This window comes from Callionymus lyra, chromosome 2 (genome assembly GCF_982586985.1).
Source record: "Callionymus lyra chromosome 2, fCalLyr1.hap1.1, whole genome shotgun sequence".
Taxonomy (NCBI): domain Eukaryota; kingdom Metazoa; phylum Chordata; class Actinopteri; order Syngnathiformes; family Callionymidae; genus Callionymus; species Callionymus lyra.
The window spans coordinates 31141927-31160047 of NC_141819.1; the positions used below are offsets into that span (position 1 = coordinate 31141927).

General features: G+C 41.6%; 1 protein-coding gene across 2 annotated transcripts; it reads left to right on the top strand.

The window, feature by feature from the left end:
- Positions 1-121: 121 nt before the first annotated feature.
- tut4 (terminal uridylyl transferase 4) lies at positions 122-13861 on the top strand. 2 transcript variants are annotated; one of them, XM_087784654.1, is made up of 30 exons: positions 122-246; positions 1735-2161; positions 2239-2390; positions 2561-2677; positions 2749-2926; positions 3226-3314; positions 4501-4552; positions 5004-5073; positions 5880-6006; positions 6085-6204; positions 6517-6711; positions 7032-7206; positions 7325-7830; positions 7907-8057; positions 8221-8307; positions 8585-8688; positions 8894-8951; positions 9241-9344; positions 9417-9506; positions 9587-9700; positions 9862-9939; positions 10126-10303; positions 10376-10423; positions 11293-11375; positions 11488-11603; positions 11688-11842; positions 11905-12002; positions 12200-12719; positions 13104-13256; positions 13339-13861. In XM_087784654.1, exons 2-30 carry the CDS (start codon positions 1759-1761, stop codon positions 13425-13427), a joined length of 4410 nt encoding a protein of 1469 aa, XP_087640780.1. In that variant the 5' UTR covers positions 122-246; positions 1735-1758; the 3' UTR covers positions 13428-13861. The 2 variants fall into 2 exon arrangements, with proteins under 2 accessions (XP_087640780.1, XP_087640781.1); XM_087784655.1 differs by lacking the exon at positions 122-246 and adding an exon at positions 603-686.
- Positions 13862-18121: the final 4260 nt, after the last annotated feature.

The following is an 18121-nucleotide window of genomic DNA, read 5'->3' on the forward strand; positions in this document are numbered from 1 at the left end:
CTGAAGATGCTCTAGTAGGGGGTTGTTACTAACCCGCAGTTCTCCCTTTAAGTCGGACAGTGGCGCTGTTTCGCTGGGCTCGCTCACGGTCGACTGTAGTTAAAAAACAAAGCGAAGAAGAGTCAGACGGGTCATGGCGTCTGAGGCTGCTGTTTTGAACAGGGCCGTCCTATTTTAAAACATAATGTAGAACTGAATCATGGACTGAAGTAAACACCAACTCGGAATCAACTTCAAGCCGATATTGTAAGTCAATAAACGAATCAGCCAGTTTTGTAATCGACTTTGTTCTTTCCACACCAGACTTTGTTATGTTCCAAGAGTGTTATTTATCCGTTAGCCAGCCGCATCAGCTAATGCTACCTAGCTTCCATAGACGCGAACGGCAAACATATAATCTTGAAACAAAATCTTTTTTTTTTAAATAAAGGCACGAATATTAATATAAAATGTAATGCATTTGACTTCAAGTCATGAGCTTTCTGGGTTGGTATCAAGTCTGTGTTGTTTTGGAAGTCCAGTAAAATTCCGGTTATATTTCGAAATCCTGTATTTTCGAGATTAGATCAAATGAAAACTGAAACTCAGTTTGTCATTACAAGTAAACGAAACTGCATGCTGGGTCAATGTTAAGCAAACGAAAGAAGCTCTATTCTTGAAGGGAATCCAGCTGACACCTTCTCCATGTAAGTTATCTTAATGTAATATAATGTAAAATCAACCGTGATAGATGAATATAATTTAAAAGAGCAGACATTTTATTTGATTACGTGTATTTTGAATACGTTTCATAGCTAACCAATGTAAGAGGTGTTGTATGTATGTTAGGTTAGGTATAACTTTATTGATCACTCGGGAGGTCTCCTTCGGGAAATTGTTTTTTTTTTTTTCCAAATCATCCACGGCAAATACAGCAATTTTTCATAAAAAGTAATCAAAACAAAGTGTTGTAATTCATTGATGAATAACACATTCAAGAATATTAAAAGTTGTGTTGTATTTTATCTCCTTTGGGATATTCAGTCTTGTTTCAATATTGAACCATTCATCAGGGCAGTTTTCAAGTATCTAGCTCTTGATCTATTGAATGGAACTTTCCTAGGAAGAGTGTTAGCATCCATGCTCTGCTAGCATTACCTTCCATGGCAAGCCTGTCTACTTGTCTATCTTTCATCTTTGTGAGACTTCAGTCTATTTTTTTGATACTATCTTTAATGTTCATGCTTTACTGCACCAGGACGATGTCCTCAGTCACCAAGTTTATTTGAAATGTCTTAAATGTTACACAAACTGTACTTTGTATTGTGGAAAATATTATAATCAAAATACCATAACCATCTTCACTTAAAACATAATAAAATGACTTAGGAAAACTATACTTGTTTGTGATACATGAACTGGAAACACATTTAAAATGCATTCAAATCGGTGTTAACATCAGTTTACTCTCAAGTAATATGAATTAATAGCATTCTTAAGTGAACACAGAAGAATAATTTGATTATTAATTGCCCTCTCTGGGTTCCTGGAGCTGATGGAGTGAAATCCTGGTCGATTCCACTTCTAAAGGAACTACCAACACTTTGAAAATGAATATCGTTGAGGTTCTTTCTTCATTCTATTCAAGTATTAAACTAAAAAGATGCAATAATATTTTGGTTAAGTATTGACGACTAGTGCTTTATGATCATTGTCCAAAAAAATATGTTCACTTTATCTTTTTTTCCTTCACAGTTTCAAACCTCTAGTAATCTTGGGATGGATGCGTCCAAAAGTCCAGCAAAATCTCACACACAGTCTCAACCAAAAGGAGTCAAAGCAGAGGGAACAAAGCCCTTAAATCATTGCAGAGAAATTCCCGCAAATGATGAGCATAATGGGGGTCGGGGGCCAAAAACTTCCACTGAAACCCCAGATAAGAAGAGAGGACGTCCCTCTAGGGTTACTCGAGTGACGGGAAGAGCCAGTTCGGGAGAGGGGGGCAAAGGGAAATTGTCGAGTCCGCAGAAGCAGCAGGCAAGAGAGTCCAGTTCGTCTCTCTCCACAGACAGTAGTCCCTCGACAAACACAGAGACCAACTCTCCTGTGGTGCCCAGTACACCTGAGAAAGGCCCCGCACAGCAGAACAAGGGCTCCATTGTCACCCCGGTAAAGTGTCAAGGTGGGCCTGCAACTGAAACGTTCACTATTGGGAGGATGAACATTTCACTGGATCACAGCATTGTTTTCTTTCTAAAGGGGTGAAACCTACAGCAGCAATGCATCAGTCCATGGACAGGGGATCAGCAGTGCGTCCCACTGTGGGTGAGGGTCCATTAACAGAGCAACAGTTGGGCCTCCGACAGGCGGAGGAGCGACTCTACAGAGATTATATCCACCGACTAGTAAAAGTAAGCATCCCCTCATTTTCAGAATAAAATTAAAACTTGACATTTTTAAAAGAGACATACATGTGATTAAGTTTTTTCAAAAGATTGTTTTTATGCATGCAACAAACCTATTGTCAACGATGAGTTACTTGTTTAACTCCTGACCTCCATGTTTACCTCTGTTCACTCAGCAATCCCCTCAGTACCCCAACTTCCAGTACTTATGCAAGCTCTGTTCGGTTCACATCGAGAACATCCAGGGAGCCCACAAACACATCAAAGAGAAGCGGCACAAGAAGAACATCATGGTTTGTCTCAGTGTGGAACTCGCTTCTGAAGCCGAGCTAAGATGAACAAAGACCACATATTCTTTCTTTAGGAAAAGCAGGAAGTCAACGAACTGCGAGCCTTGCCGCCACCTTCTTCTGCTCAACTGAAAGCCGTAGATGCCGCCGTCCTGGAAACCGCAATGCTGTATGGCATATCCGAGGAAGACGTCGTGGTCCGGACAACGGTGGTCAGTAGGATGGAGGAGATCATCAAGAAACATCTTCCAGGTAGCCCCTTACGTCATAGTGGTATATCTAACATTATGAAATTGGAGTGATTGTGAAAATGTGACCTGCAGTTTCCTTCTTTGGTCATTCCCCATCAATTTTGCAACATCGATTTCCCCAATCATAACATATCTTGATCACCCACCTCATGTTCTTATTTAACCCTGTGAACCAGGCCGGTTGTTTTTCTTATCTGCACCTACTATCTCTATTTCCTTCCCTCATGAGTTCAAATTTAAAGATCCCAGAGGAAGTCCTGATTTCCTTGATCACACCTGATCAAGTCGTTTTCTTTCTAGCTTGTTCTCTTCGCCTCTATGGTTCATGTCTCACGCGCTTTGCCTTCAAGACCAGCGATGTCAACATTGATGTCACATACCCCTCCTCGGTAAGTTTGATGTTCTTTTTTCGGAGATTAATCTTTGTGCTTGATTGTTTATTTATTATGATTGTTAATTAACATTGTTGAAGAATATACAACATATTTTTTCCTTTTACCCAATTCCTATACATTTAGAGGAAGGGGAAAAACAATCTAAAAGAAACAAGGGAATAAAAACGATAAACTTACTGTAAGGGAGAGACATGTCGGAATACAACAAGGATGACATTTGTTTTAATTTCCACACACCGAGGACAATTTGTTTGTTCGCCTTTGTCCCTCTTCTCCTTTGTATGATTTGAATATCACCATTTTCACTTAAATAAAAAGTATAATTTTCAGTTGCTCTTTTAAAAGACTGGATGATAAAATGTCATGCAAACGCTACCTCTGCCAGGAAAGCCATGAGGAAAGTGAGAATTGATGCTGTGCAGCCTTTGGGGTTTCAGTGAACATTCTGAACAGTGAGATTGAACTTTTAAATTCAAATTGCAAAAGTAGAGTGCTAATTAGAATATTTACCACAAACACTTTGATCTACCTTTGTCAGAGCACAGCAGTGCCAAATCTGCTCCATTAGGGGACTGCAAGTTTTTTGTGAGAGATTAAAATTTAATAGACACCTGATGTAAAGTACAACAGTGACACCTGTTGGACATGTGTTTAGGCACGTTGAAATTGAGGTTTTGTCTGGTACTTGGGCCAAACTTGTATACATGACTTTTGGTTATTGTGCTCTCTGTGTATAAAAGTTATTATTTTTATTTTAAAATTTGCAATTTTCATTTCAACCGATTTTTTCATTTGTTTTTAGTGACTGACAACATTTTGCAAGATTAGCTCAAGTGCAGAGAGGGACTGGGTTTTTTTAAGAACTAGAGAAAATGAATGTGTCCACCAGCTTATTTTTTTTACAGCTTTGACCAGATTTCCTCTCTATATACATTTACTGGGACTCTTTTATATACATTTAGTAGATGTTTGTTCTCTGGAAGTCTGCACCAGTCGTCCCACCTCGGAATACTTTTGATCCAAGTTCAAAGTAACATGGTAGCTTTTAACTTGAAAAACGCCCAAAAGAAACACCAGATTTGTATTTGAAGAGGTTGCAATGGTGCACACAAGCTGTCCTTTGTACAAGTCTAAATGTTAATATGTTTAAATTGAAGGGATTTGTATATTTTGCTTTCAGATGAACCAACCAGAGGTCCTCATTCAAGTACTTGAAATCATCAGGAACTGTGGTGAGTATTTTTGCTAAACTAGGTATGTGTTGTTACACATGCATTTTATTTAAGTATTCATTATTTTATTCTTCGGCAGTTCATGGGTTATGGTCAATCTGCTAGTTCAGTTTTTGCTTAAAAACCCTAAACATTTTTGTAGTTTGTGCGCATTATCTGTCTAAGCTAAAACTTTAGTACGTCAGTGCAATTTTATTTCCTTTAGACTTCTAAGACTAGTTCTTTCACGTCTGTTTTCTGGGGGTTTCCACGAACAAAGGGGTAACAAAGTTCTTCACAAAGATTATAATAATGGTAAAGCGAGTTTCCACAAAACTTTTTTTTCTTCTTACATTCTGATGCTCATAGTGATTTGTGCATGATTGGTTAGAGTGCAAGTCCCACCAAACAATTTTTTTGGCTTCTGCATCCTGGAATTCCCTCACCTGACATTTTTTTTTCTTCTTCCTAGCTGAGTTTTCCGAGGTCGAGTCGGACTTCCACGCCAAAGTTCCTGCCATTTTCTGTCAAGATGTCAAGAGGTTTGACGAGTTTCTGTCTTTCTAGATCGTGTTTTCTGAACTCCACAAACTCCACAAATTTGGTTGACTATAAGCAGCTCATGATTGATGTCTGTATTCCGGAAAAATCACATTGTTTTGAGATTACCAAATAAGTACAGACTGGTACAAAGGGAGAACAAAAAACGACACGATTATTTGTTATGTAACCTGAAACCCTTCCAAAAAGTGTATTGGCACACTTGCCAACAATAGTTCCCGGAAATCCTCATTTGTGCTGTAAACATATGTTTTTTGTCTTTAACCTCTAAGAACATGGCAGCCATTTGAATTTTGACTGTGACTTTGTTTAGAAAAAACAAGAAAAAAGAAAAATCTAATCATTTTCTAATTCAAGACTGGTAAATGATCAGGATTTTGTATCTTAAAATGTGTTATTGGATTTAGGTGATTGCTCAACATGTTAATTATATTTCTGTTAAATAAAGCCTTTTTGTCTTGCTATTATCCCTTGCGATGTCTCTGGTTCAAGGTGAATGACCTCCGCCACTGTATATGTATTTCTGGAAGCCAGGGAGGTCGTTCACCTTGAACCAGAGACAACACAAGCCACGTTTGGGTTGTAAATTGACCTTTATAAAAACAAGCCATTCAAAATATTTTTGTCTAAAATCGATTGCGTTTATCTCCTCAATTAATCTGATATAATGTAGTTCTCTTACTTCATGAATCGGAAAACACTTTTGGTGATGGATATATTTTTCCTGGTCAAAGTCTAATTTGTTTAACAAGATGTTGCCTTATTTTCAATGTATTCTTGTGTTAAGTGGACTGCTGTGCAAAGTGAGTGCAGGGAATGAAGTTGCATGTCTCACCACCAATCACCTTGCAACCCTGGCTAAGTTGGAGCCTCGGCTGGTCCCTCTGGTTTTGGCTTTCCGCTACTGGGCAAGGGTACGACTTGTACTTCTGTAGAGAAGACATTTTTCTAAGAATACAGTTTAAAACACCCATGTCTCTCTTCACATGCAGCTGTGCCACATTGACTGCCAAGCAGAAGGTGGCATCCCATCATACTCCTTTGCTTTCATGGTCATCTTCTTCCTTCAGCAGAGGAAGGAGCCCATCCTCCCTGTCTACCTTGGCCACTGGGTGAGTTACGAAAAACGAAGGTAGTGTGTCAAGAAGAACAAATATTTTGTTACTGTACTTTGTAGCCGTACTTGTAACATTTGCTCCTCTAAATAAGATTAAGTAAGTACAAATAGTAACAACAAAAATGTTCTTCTAGTTTTCCATCATATTATTCTGGGGGAAAAAAGGCTACTGTTGTGCGAACAGTTTTTATCTAATTATTTGAAATGTCATGTTATTATGTTATTTAAAATCATTTTGTCCAAAACCGACTAACAAATGTGAGTCTGATTAAGGAGTCACCACTAACTTTCAGTTTACACATTCCAGATCCAAGGCTTTCATGTGAAGCACGTGGACGAATATCATCTCACTGGAATCTCGCTGGACTTGTTCGTCCGATGGGAGCATAGACCTCCCTCCACTGAAGAACGCGGGGGTGAACACAGAAGCGAGTCGCGGGGTGAGGGCAGACCTAAACAGGAGCAGAGGAGACCAGAAGACACAGAGTGTTTGTCGGGCCTGGTGAGTCCCAGAGCTGTATGTTCCGATATGTGACCTTTTTAATATATTGGATTATCTGGGGGATGTTTTTGTATTGAGTCCAAAAGGGAAAGAGTTACTTCCATTTACACATGAAATGAGCATCCACTCACACACACCTACAAACTAGGCACACTTTTTGTTTGTGTTTATTTTAATGTTTGTTTTGACCCTGTATATTATATCTATAAATGGCAATGTCTCGCATGGTAAAATATAAAATTAATCTTTCATCTGAAGAGCCTTTTGCTCTGATATTTAATGGCCGATATTTGACTGACCTTTAATGTTTGTCCCCCAAGTCTCGGCTGACGTTGAAACAGGGCAAAGGTGTGTCTCTGGGACAGTTGTGGTTGGAGCTGCTGCGCTTTTACACACTGGAGTTTGCTTTGGAAGAAAACATCATCAGCATCCGAGTGAAGGAGATGCTCTCCCGAGAAATGAAGAACTGGCCTCGTCGCAGGCTTGCTATTGAAGGTAAGAACAAGGCTGCACAGATTGATTTATTGAAGATGAATCAAATAATTACAACACAGAGACTGTTGGTCATGCTGTATCAATAACAAGAGATGGTGTGTTCCTTTATCCTCTGAAGATCCCTTTGCCTTGAAGAGGAATGTTGCACGAAGCTTAAACAGCCAAATGGTGTTTGAGTACATCCAGGAAAGATTCCGCACAGCGTACAAGTACTTTGCCTGTCCACAGAGAAGAGGGCAAAGCAAGAAAACTGGAAAGACTGTGGCGAAGGAGGCAAGCAGGAGGAAAGAGCCTCCATGTGTGAGAAAAGACGGTGAAGGAAGGAATGTTAAAGAGATTGCCCAGAAGGGACCTTGTGTTGGGATAGAAGATGGAGCATCAGAGAGCGACGATGAAGGCAGTGTAGATGTGCCCGGTAAGACGACGCTGGAGTCTGGACTCAAGGACCTGGCTCTCATTGAAGAGGTCAACTCCAGAGAGATGCCAGGGACGCCTTCTTTCTCCCCCAATGGGCTGCTGGACAGCGACGGCGAGGGAGAGGACCTGAAGGAGGCAAGCGTCATGTCTGAGCGACCAGACGAGCTGCACTATGTGTTCGACAAGATGATCTTCACCGGCGGGAAGGTAGTGCCGTGATTTGATTTCACCTTTGGCCACATGGCTAACTTCCTCATTTCACTTACCCAACTATTTTGTTCAGCCTCCGACTGTCGTGTGCAGCATCTGCAAGCGTGACGGTCACCTGAAAGATGAGTGTCCTGAAGACTTCAAGAAGATCGAGCTGAAGCCGCTGCCGCCCATGAACGACCGGTTTAGAGACATTCTAGACCGGCTGTCAGAGCTGTGCTACAGTAAGTTAGACCTTTTTTCCGGCTGTATTTGTATTTTTCTTCTTTTTTTAATACGCTTCTAGTCAACTTCTCAATGCAATTTGTACCCAGTTTCCTCATTTATAAACCTTCTTTGTCATGTTGAGCCTGTTTTGTCATCAGTTTCTGGTTTTCTGATGCCTAGACGAGCTTTCACCGTCCCATCTGGAGCAGCAGAAGAGGGAGCAGATCCTGGTCGGTCTAGAACGATTCATCAGAAAAGAGTACAACGGTAAAGCTTTTTACACAATCTTTTCACATCTGCATCGATGTTCAGTCAAAGGTCATGAGGGAAAGTCACATTGACCAGTCAACTTGGAGAAATTTGTACTACAGTCTGGTTTTCCCTGTAAGGTTTTTAATGATTGTGTTTTTCTTTTTAGCTACAAACAGCAAGGCTTTTTTAAGTTTTCATGAGATGTTTTTTAAGTTGGTGTATAGGAAAGTGCAACTTTGTCTGCATATCTATCACATCCTTTAATTGACGAGTTTGTCTGATTCATTTGCAGATAAAGCGAAACTGTGTCTCTTTGGCTCCTCCAAGAATGGTTTTGGCTTCCACGACAGTGACCTGGACATCTGCATGACTCTAGAGGGACACGAGACAGCAGAGGTGTGGCAAAAGTTTTTGTAAATGTACATTTTCTTTTTAATTTTAAAGTTGGTAGGAAGCTGCAGGGCAAAGATTTTGAACCATTTATTTAACTTGAGTTTGAATTTAAACACGATCTCTGAATATAATTGCATATTGAACATAATCCTAATAATGATAATAAGGGGTTCAAGAATCAAACCTTTGGCTCTCCTCCTATAAACAGAACCTGAACTGCAAGGAGATCATCGAAGGTCTCGCCAAAGTTCTGAAGAAGCACACTGGTAAGTATGAGGGTGACCCTTGTTGGTCTGATCTCTTCTGGCAATTGGTTTTTGCGGACAACTAATGATTAGTTGTTTGTGGCCAAGTCACGAGTTATGGCTTCTCAGTACAATAACTAACTTGAGTTAGAAAGTGACGAATATTTTCTAAAAGGTCTACAGCCGTACTATCAAAACCAAAGCTATCTGTGAATAGCTAAATCCATAAAAGAAATGTCTAAGCTGGCAGCCCTGAGAAGAATCAAGATGTCAAAAATAATGATCTATATGTGTTTAACTTTCAATGCAGGCCTGAGGAACATCCTGCCCATCACAACTGCTAAAGTGCCTATTGTGAAGTTTGAACACAGACAGAGCGGGCTGGAGGGGGACATCAGCCTCTACAACACTCTGGTGAGTGAACACTTCTTCAACCTGCTTCTCCTTTTTCAGGCTAGGTGCATTAAAAGAAAATTCTCCTCGCAGGCGCAACACAACACCAGAATGCTGGCGACGTACGCAGCGCTGGACACACGAGTCCAGTACCTGGGCTTCACGATGAAGTTCTTCGCAAAGGTTATTTTTCATCCAGTATCACAAAATGTATAACTTAATTTTAACTCTTTCAATTACTAACGACCTCCATGTCAATGTAGCGCTGTGACATCGGAGACGCCTCCAGGGGAAGTCTTTCTTCGTACGCCTACATCCTCATGGTGCTTTACTTCCTGCAGCAGAGGCAGCCGCCAGTCATCCCTGTCCTGCAGGAGGTAATGTCCCCAACAAGTCTATAAGAATGATGATCTGTAAAACAAAGTTTGGAATGTTAATGCATCAAATGCTGGGAAGTATGTTGACGTGCTGGGGCAATATACTAAGTAAATGTTTGTTAACCGCTGATGTAACTTATGTTTTGGTGTTTCTGTGTCAGATCTTTGATGGCAACACTGCCCCCCAGAGGATGGTTGATGGATGGAACGCTTTCTTTTTTAACGACCTGGACGATCTGGTGAGAACGTAATCTTTTAACATGTTTCCTTCGACGTTGAGCATAAAATAATCGGGGAATTGAAAAGTAACTGGGGAGATGAATGCAGCTGCTGGCTGATTAAAAAAATAATAAAAAATTGTGCAACCCCAATGCCTAAAAATGCCCAAAAAAGATGTGTCCTAATGATGATGTTTTTTTGTGCAGCGTCGGCGTCTGTCACAAGAGCAGCCAAACACAGAGTCTGTGGGTGAACTTTGGCTCGGCCTCTTGCGCTTCTACACCGAGGAGTTCGACTTCAAGGAGCACGTCATCAGCATCCGGCAGAAGAAACGACTCACCACCTTTGAGAAGCAGTGGACCAGCAAATGCATCGCCATTGAAGGTAAAGGAACGCAGCACATTTGGACGTTTCGCAACTCGATCTTTTCCACTCACTCTCCCGCTCTCCCCGCAGATCCGTTTGATTTGAATCATAATCTTGGTGCCGGCGTTTCACGCAAAAGTAAGTTGTCGTCCCTTTGTGATTGAATTGTTTCAACTTCTGTCCGTTTTTTGTCAAGTTGGTCAAGTCAGGCATTTATTTTTCATCAGTATTCTGATTAAAACAATACTTCACCTTGAAAATGTTTTTGTTTCAAAATCTTCTTAAAGAAATAAAATCTTGCCAACAAGTCCAATTTTTTTTTATGTATTTAGATAGATAGATAGATAGGTAGTTCAACTTTATCATACTGATCATAATTAGAATCTTCAATTGGTTGATAAACCACAACGTTGATTCTTAAAGATTTTGTATTATTTTCCCAAGTTCAAAATCTAAAAAAAGGGATATTTAGATGCTGCAATAAATTCCTCTCGGTTCTGACATCTTAACATGAACTTTTACTTTTGTTTGCAACTTTGGCATCCTAAAACGTCTAACTCGCAACTCATGGGTTACATTTGGACCGAAAAGTAATTTAATATGGACTTTAAGCACAACAAATTTTGGATCACCATCAAAGATTAGAATTCTTACATTTTCTGTGAAGCTCCTAAAATTGAGACAGTTAAAAGGAGAATGGGAAATCAAAAAAATGAAACGGTAGTGGCTCTTGTGTCGTGAAGATGCCCACATACATTTTTTGCTAATATAAGCAGTCATTAAAAAGGAGACTGCTTTATTTGATATTTAATATATAGTTTCCCCCTTTTTTAAAGAGAGCTTACTGCATTTTTATGATTTTTACTCTTTCCACAAACTAATCCGTCTTTGACATCTTGGCCCTCCTATATTGTGCTTCCACAAAAATGGTATATGAAATCTACCTCCACCTGGTTTCTGGTGGCGTGTTCTGCCTCTTTTTGACCGATCCTTTGTTCCTTTTTCAGTGACCAACTTCATCATGAAGGCTTTTATCAATGGCAGGAAGTTGTTCGGCACCCCGTTCTACCCCATCTGTGGAAATGAAGCGGTAAGTTCCAAAGCAGCCTCTCAGGAAAAGCCTCCGAAGTGACTTTTTGACTTGAGTCTCTGATGTTTGTGATTGAGTTTGACCTTCCTGCGTGTGTTCTGTTGCTGTGCAGGCCTACTTCTTCGACTCGAGGGTGTTGACTGACGGGGAGTTGGCTCCTAACGACCGCTGTTGCCGGATCTGTGGGAAGATCGGCCACTACATGAAGGACTGTCCCAAGAGACGCAGGTTGGGCTGGATTCTTCAGAAAAAGTTGATTTTTGGTGAAAGATCATGGGGTGCACGATATTCAGGTCATTATGTTCTTCTCAGGATAAAGAAGAAGGAGAACGACAAAGAGGAGGACACGAAAGAGGACGAGCGGGAGCAGAAGGACAGACGGTGTTTCCAGTGCGGCGACATGGGACACGTGCGGCGAGACTGCCCTGAGTACCGGCATCTAAAGCAGCGGGCCACCGGACCACCAGGTATCCGAGCAAGAGATGCCCTGACGTGTGGAAACTGTTGCTGACTCCTCTCTTATCCTCAGCTCCTCACATGGTACGAACCATCACCAATTCCCAGTCCATCCCCATTCCCCAGACCTCCTCGGATGGACCAGGGCGGACAAGGCTCTCCTCGGAATGTGTGAGTTGCACATCCTGGCTCATCATTTAATGATGCTTTATATTCAACATAAGGCGCATTTCTGATTATATTGAGGGAATCTCTAATCCAGGCCGGCTCACTATAGAGGGAACAAATACAGTATTCCCTCTCAGATGATGTTGTCCGCTGTAAAATGTGTCCGACTCTTGACTTTGTGACGTGTTCTTTCTCTCCAGTCGGACACTCGTCAGACCCCGCCCTTCTCCCCACAGCTGACCTCCTCCAGCTCTCCACAGTCCTCCCACAGCAAGACCTCGGCCCCCCAGAAGCAGCCCGTACACCACCAGGTGCCGCTCTCGCTCTTTGGCTTCCCCAACCAGCACCCGGCACAGTACCACGCCGGGGCCCTCACCGCACTGGGCCTCCTCCCCTCTCACCAGCACCAGGCCCAGCCTCATCACCCACTCCAGCTCCCGGCCACCTCCTGGCCCATCCACGGCCCGGTCCTGACCTCGTCCTCGCCCACCGCCCCCTCCCCGCCCGGGTTCAAATTCGCAGTCCGCCCGGCGACCGGGAGCGTGACCCCAACCAGCTCGGCGGGGAACCCGATGAACCTGAACGACCCCAGCATCATCTTTGCTCAGCCGGCGGGGAGGCCGCTGGGCGTGGGCGCTCCTCCGGGCCGGGACGGACACTGGCACAATCACATGGCACAGTCGGGGTCACTCATGGGGAACGGTTCTGTGGTCAAGTCAGGTATTCACCGGGTGACGTTTGGTGGCACTTTCTCTTTTTCCCCACTTCACCCTCCCTTTTCTTTGAAGATTCCAACCACCCCAGTATTATTGTCTCTACTTTAACACTTTTTTTATATTTAATATTTTTGGTCAAAATTTTGTATAGTACCTAAAGTGCTTGAATCAAAGTATAGGTCGATCCATGGAATTTAGATGGAAATGACAGATTTAAGGAACATCTACATTGATGGGTTTTTATTTATATTTTTATTGGCAAAACATTCCAGTGCAAAATTTGATCAATTAAAGTACAACACCTCATAAACGAAAACTGTCCTATAAAATAAGATTTGGTGGGTGTTGCTGGTTCACATCCATACTAAACCCGAACCTCTCCCGACAGATGCTGCTCACCCGGCCCAGTTTGTTGGCGTGACTCAAGGCTCTCGCCTCTGGGAGCAGAACAAAGCGTCCCAGTTCTCTCTGTCCCCCTCGTCCTGGCCCTACCGGATGCCCCACAACTTCATCCAGCAAGGCAACGGAGGCTTCCAGCCAGGTGAGTCTGCGACCAGGTCATGTGGTGGAGATGTTTTTACGTGACTTCTCGTCTTCTGTGTGTGTGTCTCTGCGGACTGCAGGATCCATGGTGCACCCCGGTCCAGGTTTCCCGCTGGTCCCACACGTCCGTCACCCGGTCAACCTGAATTTTATCCAACAGAAAAAGTGAACTTGCACCTCCTTTCTTGAGTTAAATACTCACTGGCGGCCGAGCGACTCGCGTACTGCATCTTTTTAATCGCCGGGGTTTTTAAAATGAATTTTATCATTTTGTACAGTTTTTATGCTTTCATTCTTTTTTCCCCCCCCTTTTACGGCCCCATAACATTGATTTGTGATACAAATGTCGACTATTTTAATACTCCCGTTTTTTAGGGGGTTCGAAAAAGCATTTTGTGTGTAAAGAAAGGCAGGGTGACAAAAAAAAATGGTAAACCTTTATTTTTTTTTAGCTGCATTCATACTTTGCTGTCCACAGATGAAGGTTGTTCTCAACAGACTTTTGTTTCAAAAAACAGTCTTACCGTGTCACCTGGAAACTGTAGTGCCAAACGCTGAGAAAAAAGAAAAAAAAAACATTAAACAAAAAAGAAGAAAAACAAATCACTTGTGGTTTCCTTTTTCTGCTTCAATATAACACCTTCTAGGGAAGCTGCTGGCGAGTCATGGCACCTGTGAGACTTGAATCTTTGACTGATCCTACAGCGACAGCAGGAGCACACATCGTTTGCAGTGACGAAAGTGTCCACCAGAGGGTGGAAAAGATGCTGCTGAAGTCTAGGTTCAAAGGGAAGTTAAGTGTTCACCATGAACTCAACTAGGAGTAAACTGGTTGTCCAGGAGTGAGCAGTCGGATATACTGAGGGGCCGCACTATAATGTGACTTTTGTAAGGATCCATCGAGGCAAAAGAAATAAGATGAATAAGAAGAGTTTTAATATGATGGGAGAACTCAATGTTTTGAAAATAAATAAGGTAATTATGAAATAAGCTAATTTGCTTTTTCTATATTATATACAAAAGATAAAATGTTATTTATATTCCTTCATTTTCTTAACCGCTTTATCCCTTATTGGAGATGCGAGGGGCAGAGCCTATCCCAGATTCTATGGGCGACGGACAACCATTCACACACACTCATTCCTAAACACAATTTTCACCAAGTTCTCAATCATACTCTTTATGTTTTTGGACTGTGGAAGGAAACCTGGAGTTCACAGAGTAAACCCACGCAACACAGGGAGAACATACAGACTAACCACTGCGCCACCATGTGCCTCATTAAAGATATTAATTACTATTATTTAAATAATAATAATAATAAAAATAGGCTCTACTCAAGGAATAATAAAAAAAATACCTTTAATCAAACTTTCTGAAAATATGGGATCATCTTGCATTTTCTAGGGTTAAAACATGATATTTTCCCTGTTTACATACTTAACTTTTGGCATTCACCTCGTGAGCTTACTTGAAAATGGACAAAAAAAATGTAAACACCTTCTCTACCTCGACTCCTTCCTCCCCACACGAGGAATGAGAGACAGTCTAGCCAGGACCTGCAGACCCCCGGAGTTCTTTTTGGTTCTATGGCTTCAATCATTTTTTAAATTACATTATAGTTTCAGGACTCAGTCAACAACATTTTCAAAACATGGCTTTATTTCTGAAAGTCAGCGTTTACAATTAATGTTGCGTAATCAAGCCTTGTAACCATTTGGTTGGTTACACACAGTTTTGCTATATAAACACTAAAAGTTTCTGTCTCCATTTAAACACCTAATCCCATTACAGCAAAGCCCTCCAGTACTTATCAGACAAAAATAAATAAATTTCGTTGATAGGTACAGGTATTAAACAGATAAATTACAAACTTTAATTAACATATTCTTCAAATTATAAAGATAAGATGTACTACACAAAGAAAACGAAGCTGCATTGTGTACCCGTAGTATTACTCACACCAAGATTTATATTGTTAAAATAAATAAAAGGTTTCATTTTTACAAACTAGTCGATTATTCTTAGCACAGGCAAGTTTGAGCAAGTCTTCACTTTGGTGGTCTTGGTTTGCTGCAGATGCCTCGGACCTCAGACCCAACAGCCTGGATGAAAGCAGCTCCTCTAAATCTGGGACCGTGGTTCTCGGTAAGAAGAAACCTTCTGTCCAGATCGAAGGGCATAGACCTATCGTCACCAGCACCCAAAATGTTATAGACATGGAAAAGTACAACTCACTCTGTATTCTCCGTCAAATGATCGGATCTGTGTCTCCTCGTGTTTACCTGTCGCTGCCTCCACAAACTGGTCTGCACTCGTCTCTCTGAGCCCTGCTGCAGGTGACAGGAATCCCCAGGAGGAGAACGGCAGAGCAGGAAATGCATTAATCTCACATGTCGCTTTGTGCTGGAAGGTGTTAGTCTGGAGACGCCACATGCCGTCTGTTCTTCCACAGGTCGTATATTTATTTAGACAACTGGTCTAAGACCTGACCCACGGCGACAGCTCTTAAATCACAGACTTAAAAAAATTAACAAATTGATAATAAAAGCTGTCGTAAAAAAAAAAAATCACAAAGATAAAATAATTCCTGAAAATATTAACCTTTCCATAAAGGTAACATTTTCCTAAACAAGTTCCCTCCAGACTCATCATCTCAAGCATGTTGCCCACCCGAGCGTCCGGCTCTGGTCCACCGAGGAGTGAACGACCTTCCTTAATTCCTGCAATTCATTAATTCCAGTATATTTTCTAATTAAATTTTCAGCCGCGATAACGAAACCGCTTTGATAAGACGTGAGTGCAGAAACAGTCTAATTACATTAATCAGCGTCGACCTGCAGGAAGGAATCTGAGTCAATAAGTCCCGCGGCCCTCTAATCTCTCTCGCCGCAAGGAAGGTGGACGACTGCCCCCCCCCACCCTCGTCCTCCTCCTCTTTCCTTCACTCCCTCCTCCTCATTTCATAAATGTCTGTTGATTCTTCAAGCTATTGTTAAAGACAGGAATGTTTTGCTATTACAGAACTTTGTTTTTTTTAAGTCAAAGTATCAAATTTTAATGACGTAATGTCTCTTGTTTTGGCTGGGTGTGTATGTGACTTCTGGCATTATGTGGCCAGCCTCAAGTGGACACCAGAAGAACTGCACCTGTGCATTGAGTTCACCTTTTAACCTGTTTGTTATCTCAGTGTCAAGGTGACCCAACGGCCCATTAACAAATGTGTTCACCTTGAACACAAAGGCATCACAAGGTATACCACAAACCTTTTAAAACCTTTTTTTTTCAGGCCTTCGGGTCACCTTGACCCTGAGATAACACAAGGGTTTAACCGAGAGAAACTTCCAAAGCTCTTGAGGAACTGTCCTTCGAGCACAAGTGACTCACCTAAAGATGACGCCACATTACTCCATCGGACACTCACTCAATCTCCCAAAGGACACATTCTTCTTCCTCTTTAAACTCCATCACTAGGGGGCTCAACCCCACCGAGTCGGTCAGATTGTTCTTCTAACCCCCCTGAGTGGCTCTTCCTGTGACTCAGTTTGAGTTTCTCCAGACGCCTTACAGTGACCCTCCAGAACAATCTACTCCAAATGTGGGCTCAGTTCAGATAAAACATGGTTCTTATCCCAACAGTGGGGATGTGCTGAGTAATCACATATATGTGTCGACTTCCCTGAGAGTCACACATCCGCACAGACGCTTGTATCAACACAAGCTCTGTGTAAGTCGGGGAAGTGGTCGTCCTCGGGACCAGTACCGGTCCGTGAGACAGTTGTTACCAGGCTGCTTAGAAATAAAAAAAATGGTTCTATTTATTATTACTGCCTAAAGGATGTTTCATTTAGAAAAAGAAAAACGTTTTATTTCTGAAATCCCATTAGCATGTGACACAAACATGCTCGCACATTGGCTTGAAGTCTCTAAAATCAAGGAGACGCACACATACAAAACACCATCATCAGCATACAATGAAATATACAATAATGCAAATACTCAAACATCTTATAGTAACCAGTCCAGATCGCTTTCTTATTCAGCCTTATAGTAGGATGTTTTGAATGCACTTAATTAATTAATTTTTTTTTTAAGGTTATGCTATGGTAGTTTTCTAACTAAACATTGGTTCGTTAATATAATCCAGACAATCAACTGGTCTGCAGTTCCAAAAAGGTTGGGGACGTCTAGGTTAGGGCTTTTAAACCTGGTCTCTCTCATCCTGCTTCTTTGTAGTGCCCATTATAAAACTCTAATGGAAATATCACCGCCTACAGTGTCTTTGTATAATTGTTGACTCCCATTATCTCTGTTCCTTAACTGGATCACTGGCATCTTCATAGGTCAGGATATCAACAATAATCTACTTTGATCTTGAACCAACCATCCAGCGGGACACATAAAATGATTTTGCAGGCTGGATTTGGGCCCCCTAGCTTCGAGTTTGACTTGTATTACCCAAGGGCTCTGGGATTATCAGCTTCATGCTCGACACCTGTGAGACTGTTATAAGAGAAGGATAACCTCAAGTGATCAAAGGAAGACCCACACAACTTCATCTACGATCTGCTACAGGAAAGGTTCATGTTACAGTGGACAGAACATTTTTGATCATGGAGGAACATTGTCAGCTTTTTATCCAATTTTTGGTACATTTTTCAACTCAGCATTACCTGGAGGTCGAGTTGAACCGTTTGACAGTTATGTTGCGATTAGCCCGAGATGTCCACATGTTTGTGAACTCTCTCCAATTTGGAGTCTTCAGATCCCTTTTTTGTTTTAAACATTGTTTTCTAAGGTGATTAGAAAACTCCATCTGGGTAAAAACACACAAAAAACTCTTTCCTTTTCCTAGAGCTCCTT

Bases quoted from the DNA above. Each gene is read 5' to 3' on its own strand.
- tut4 (XM_087784654.1), top strand. From the start codon at position 1,759: ATGGATGCGTCCAAAAGTCCAGCAAAATCTCACACACAGTCTCAACCA. The intron at 8,058-8,220 runs GTAAGTTAGACC...TCTGATGCCTAG, and splicing joins GCTGTCAGAGCTGTGCTACA to ACGAGCTTTCACCGTCCCAT. The intron at 11,843-11,904 runs GTATCCGAGCAA...TCTTATCCTCAG, and splicing joins GCGGGCCACCGGACCACCAG to CTCCTCACATGGTACGAACC.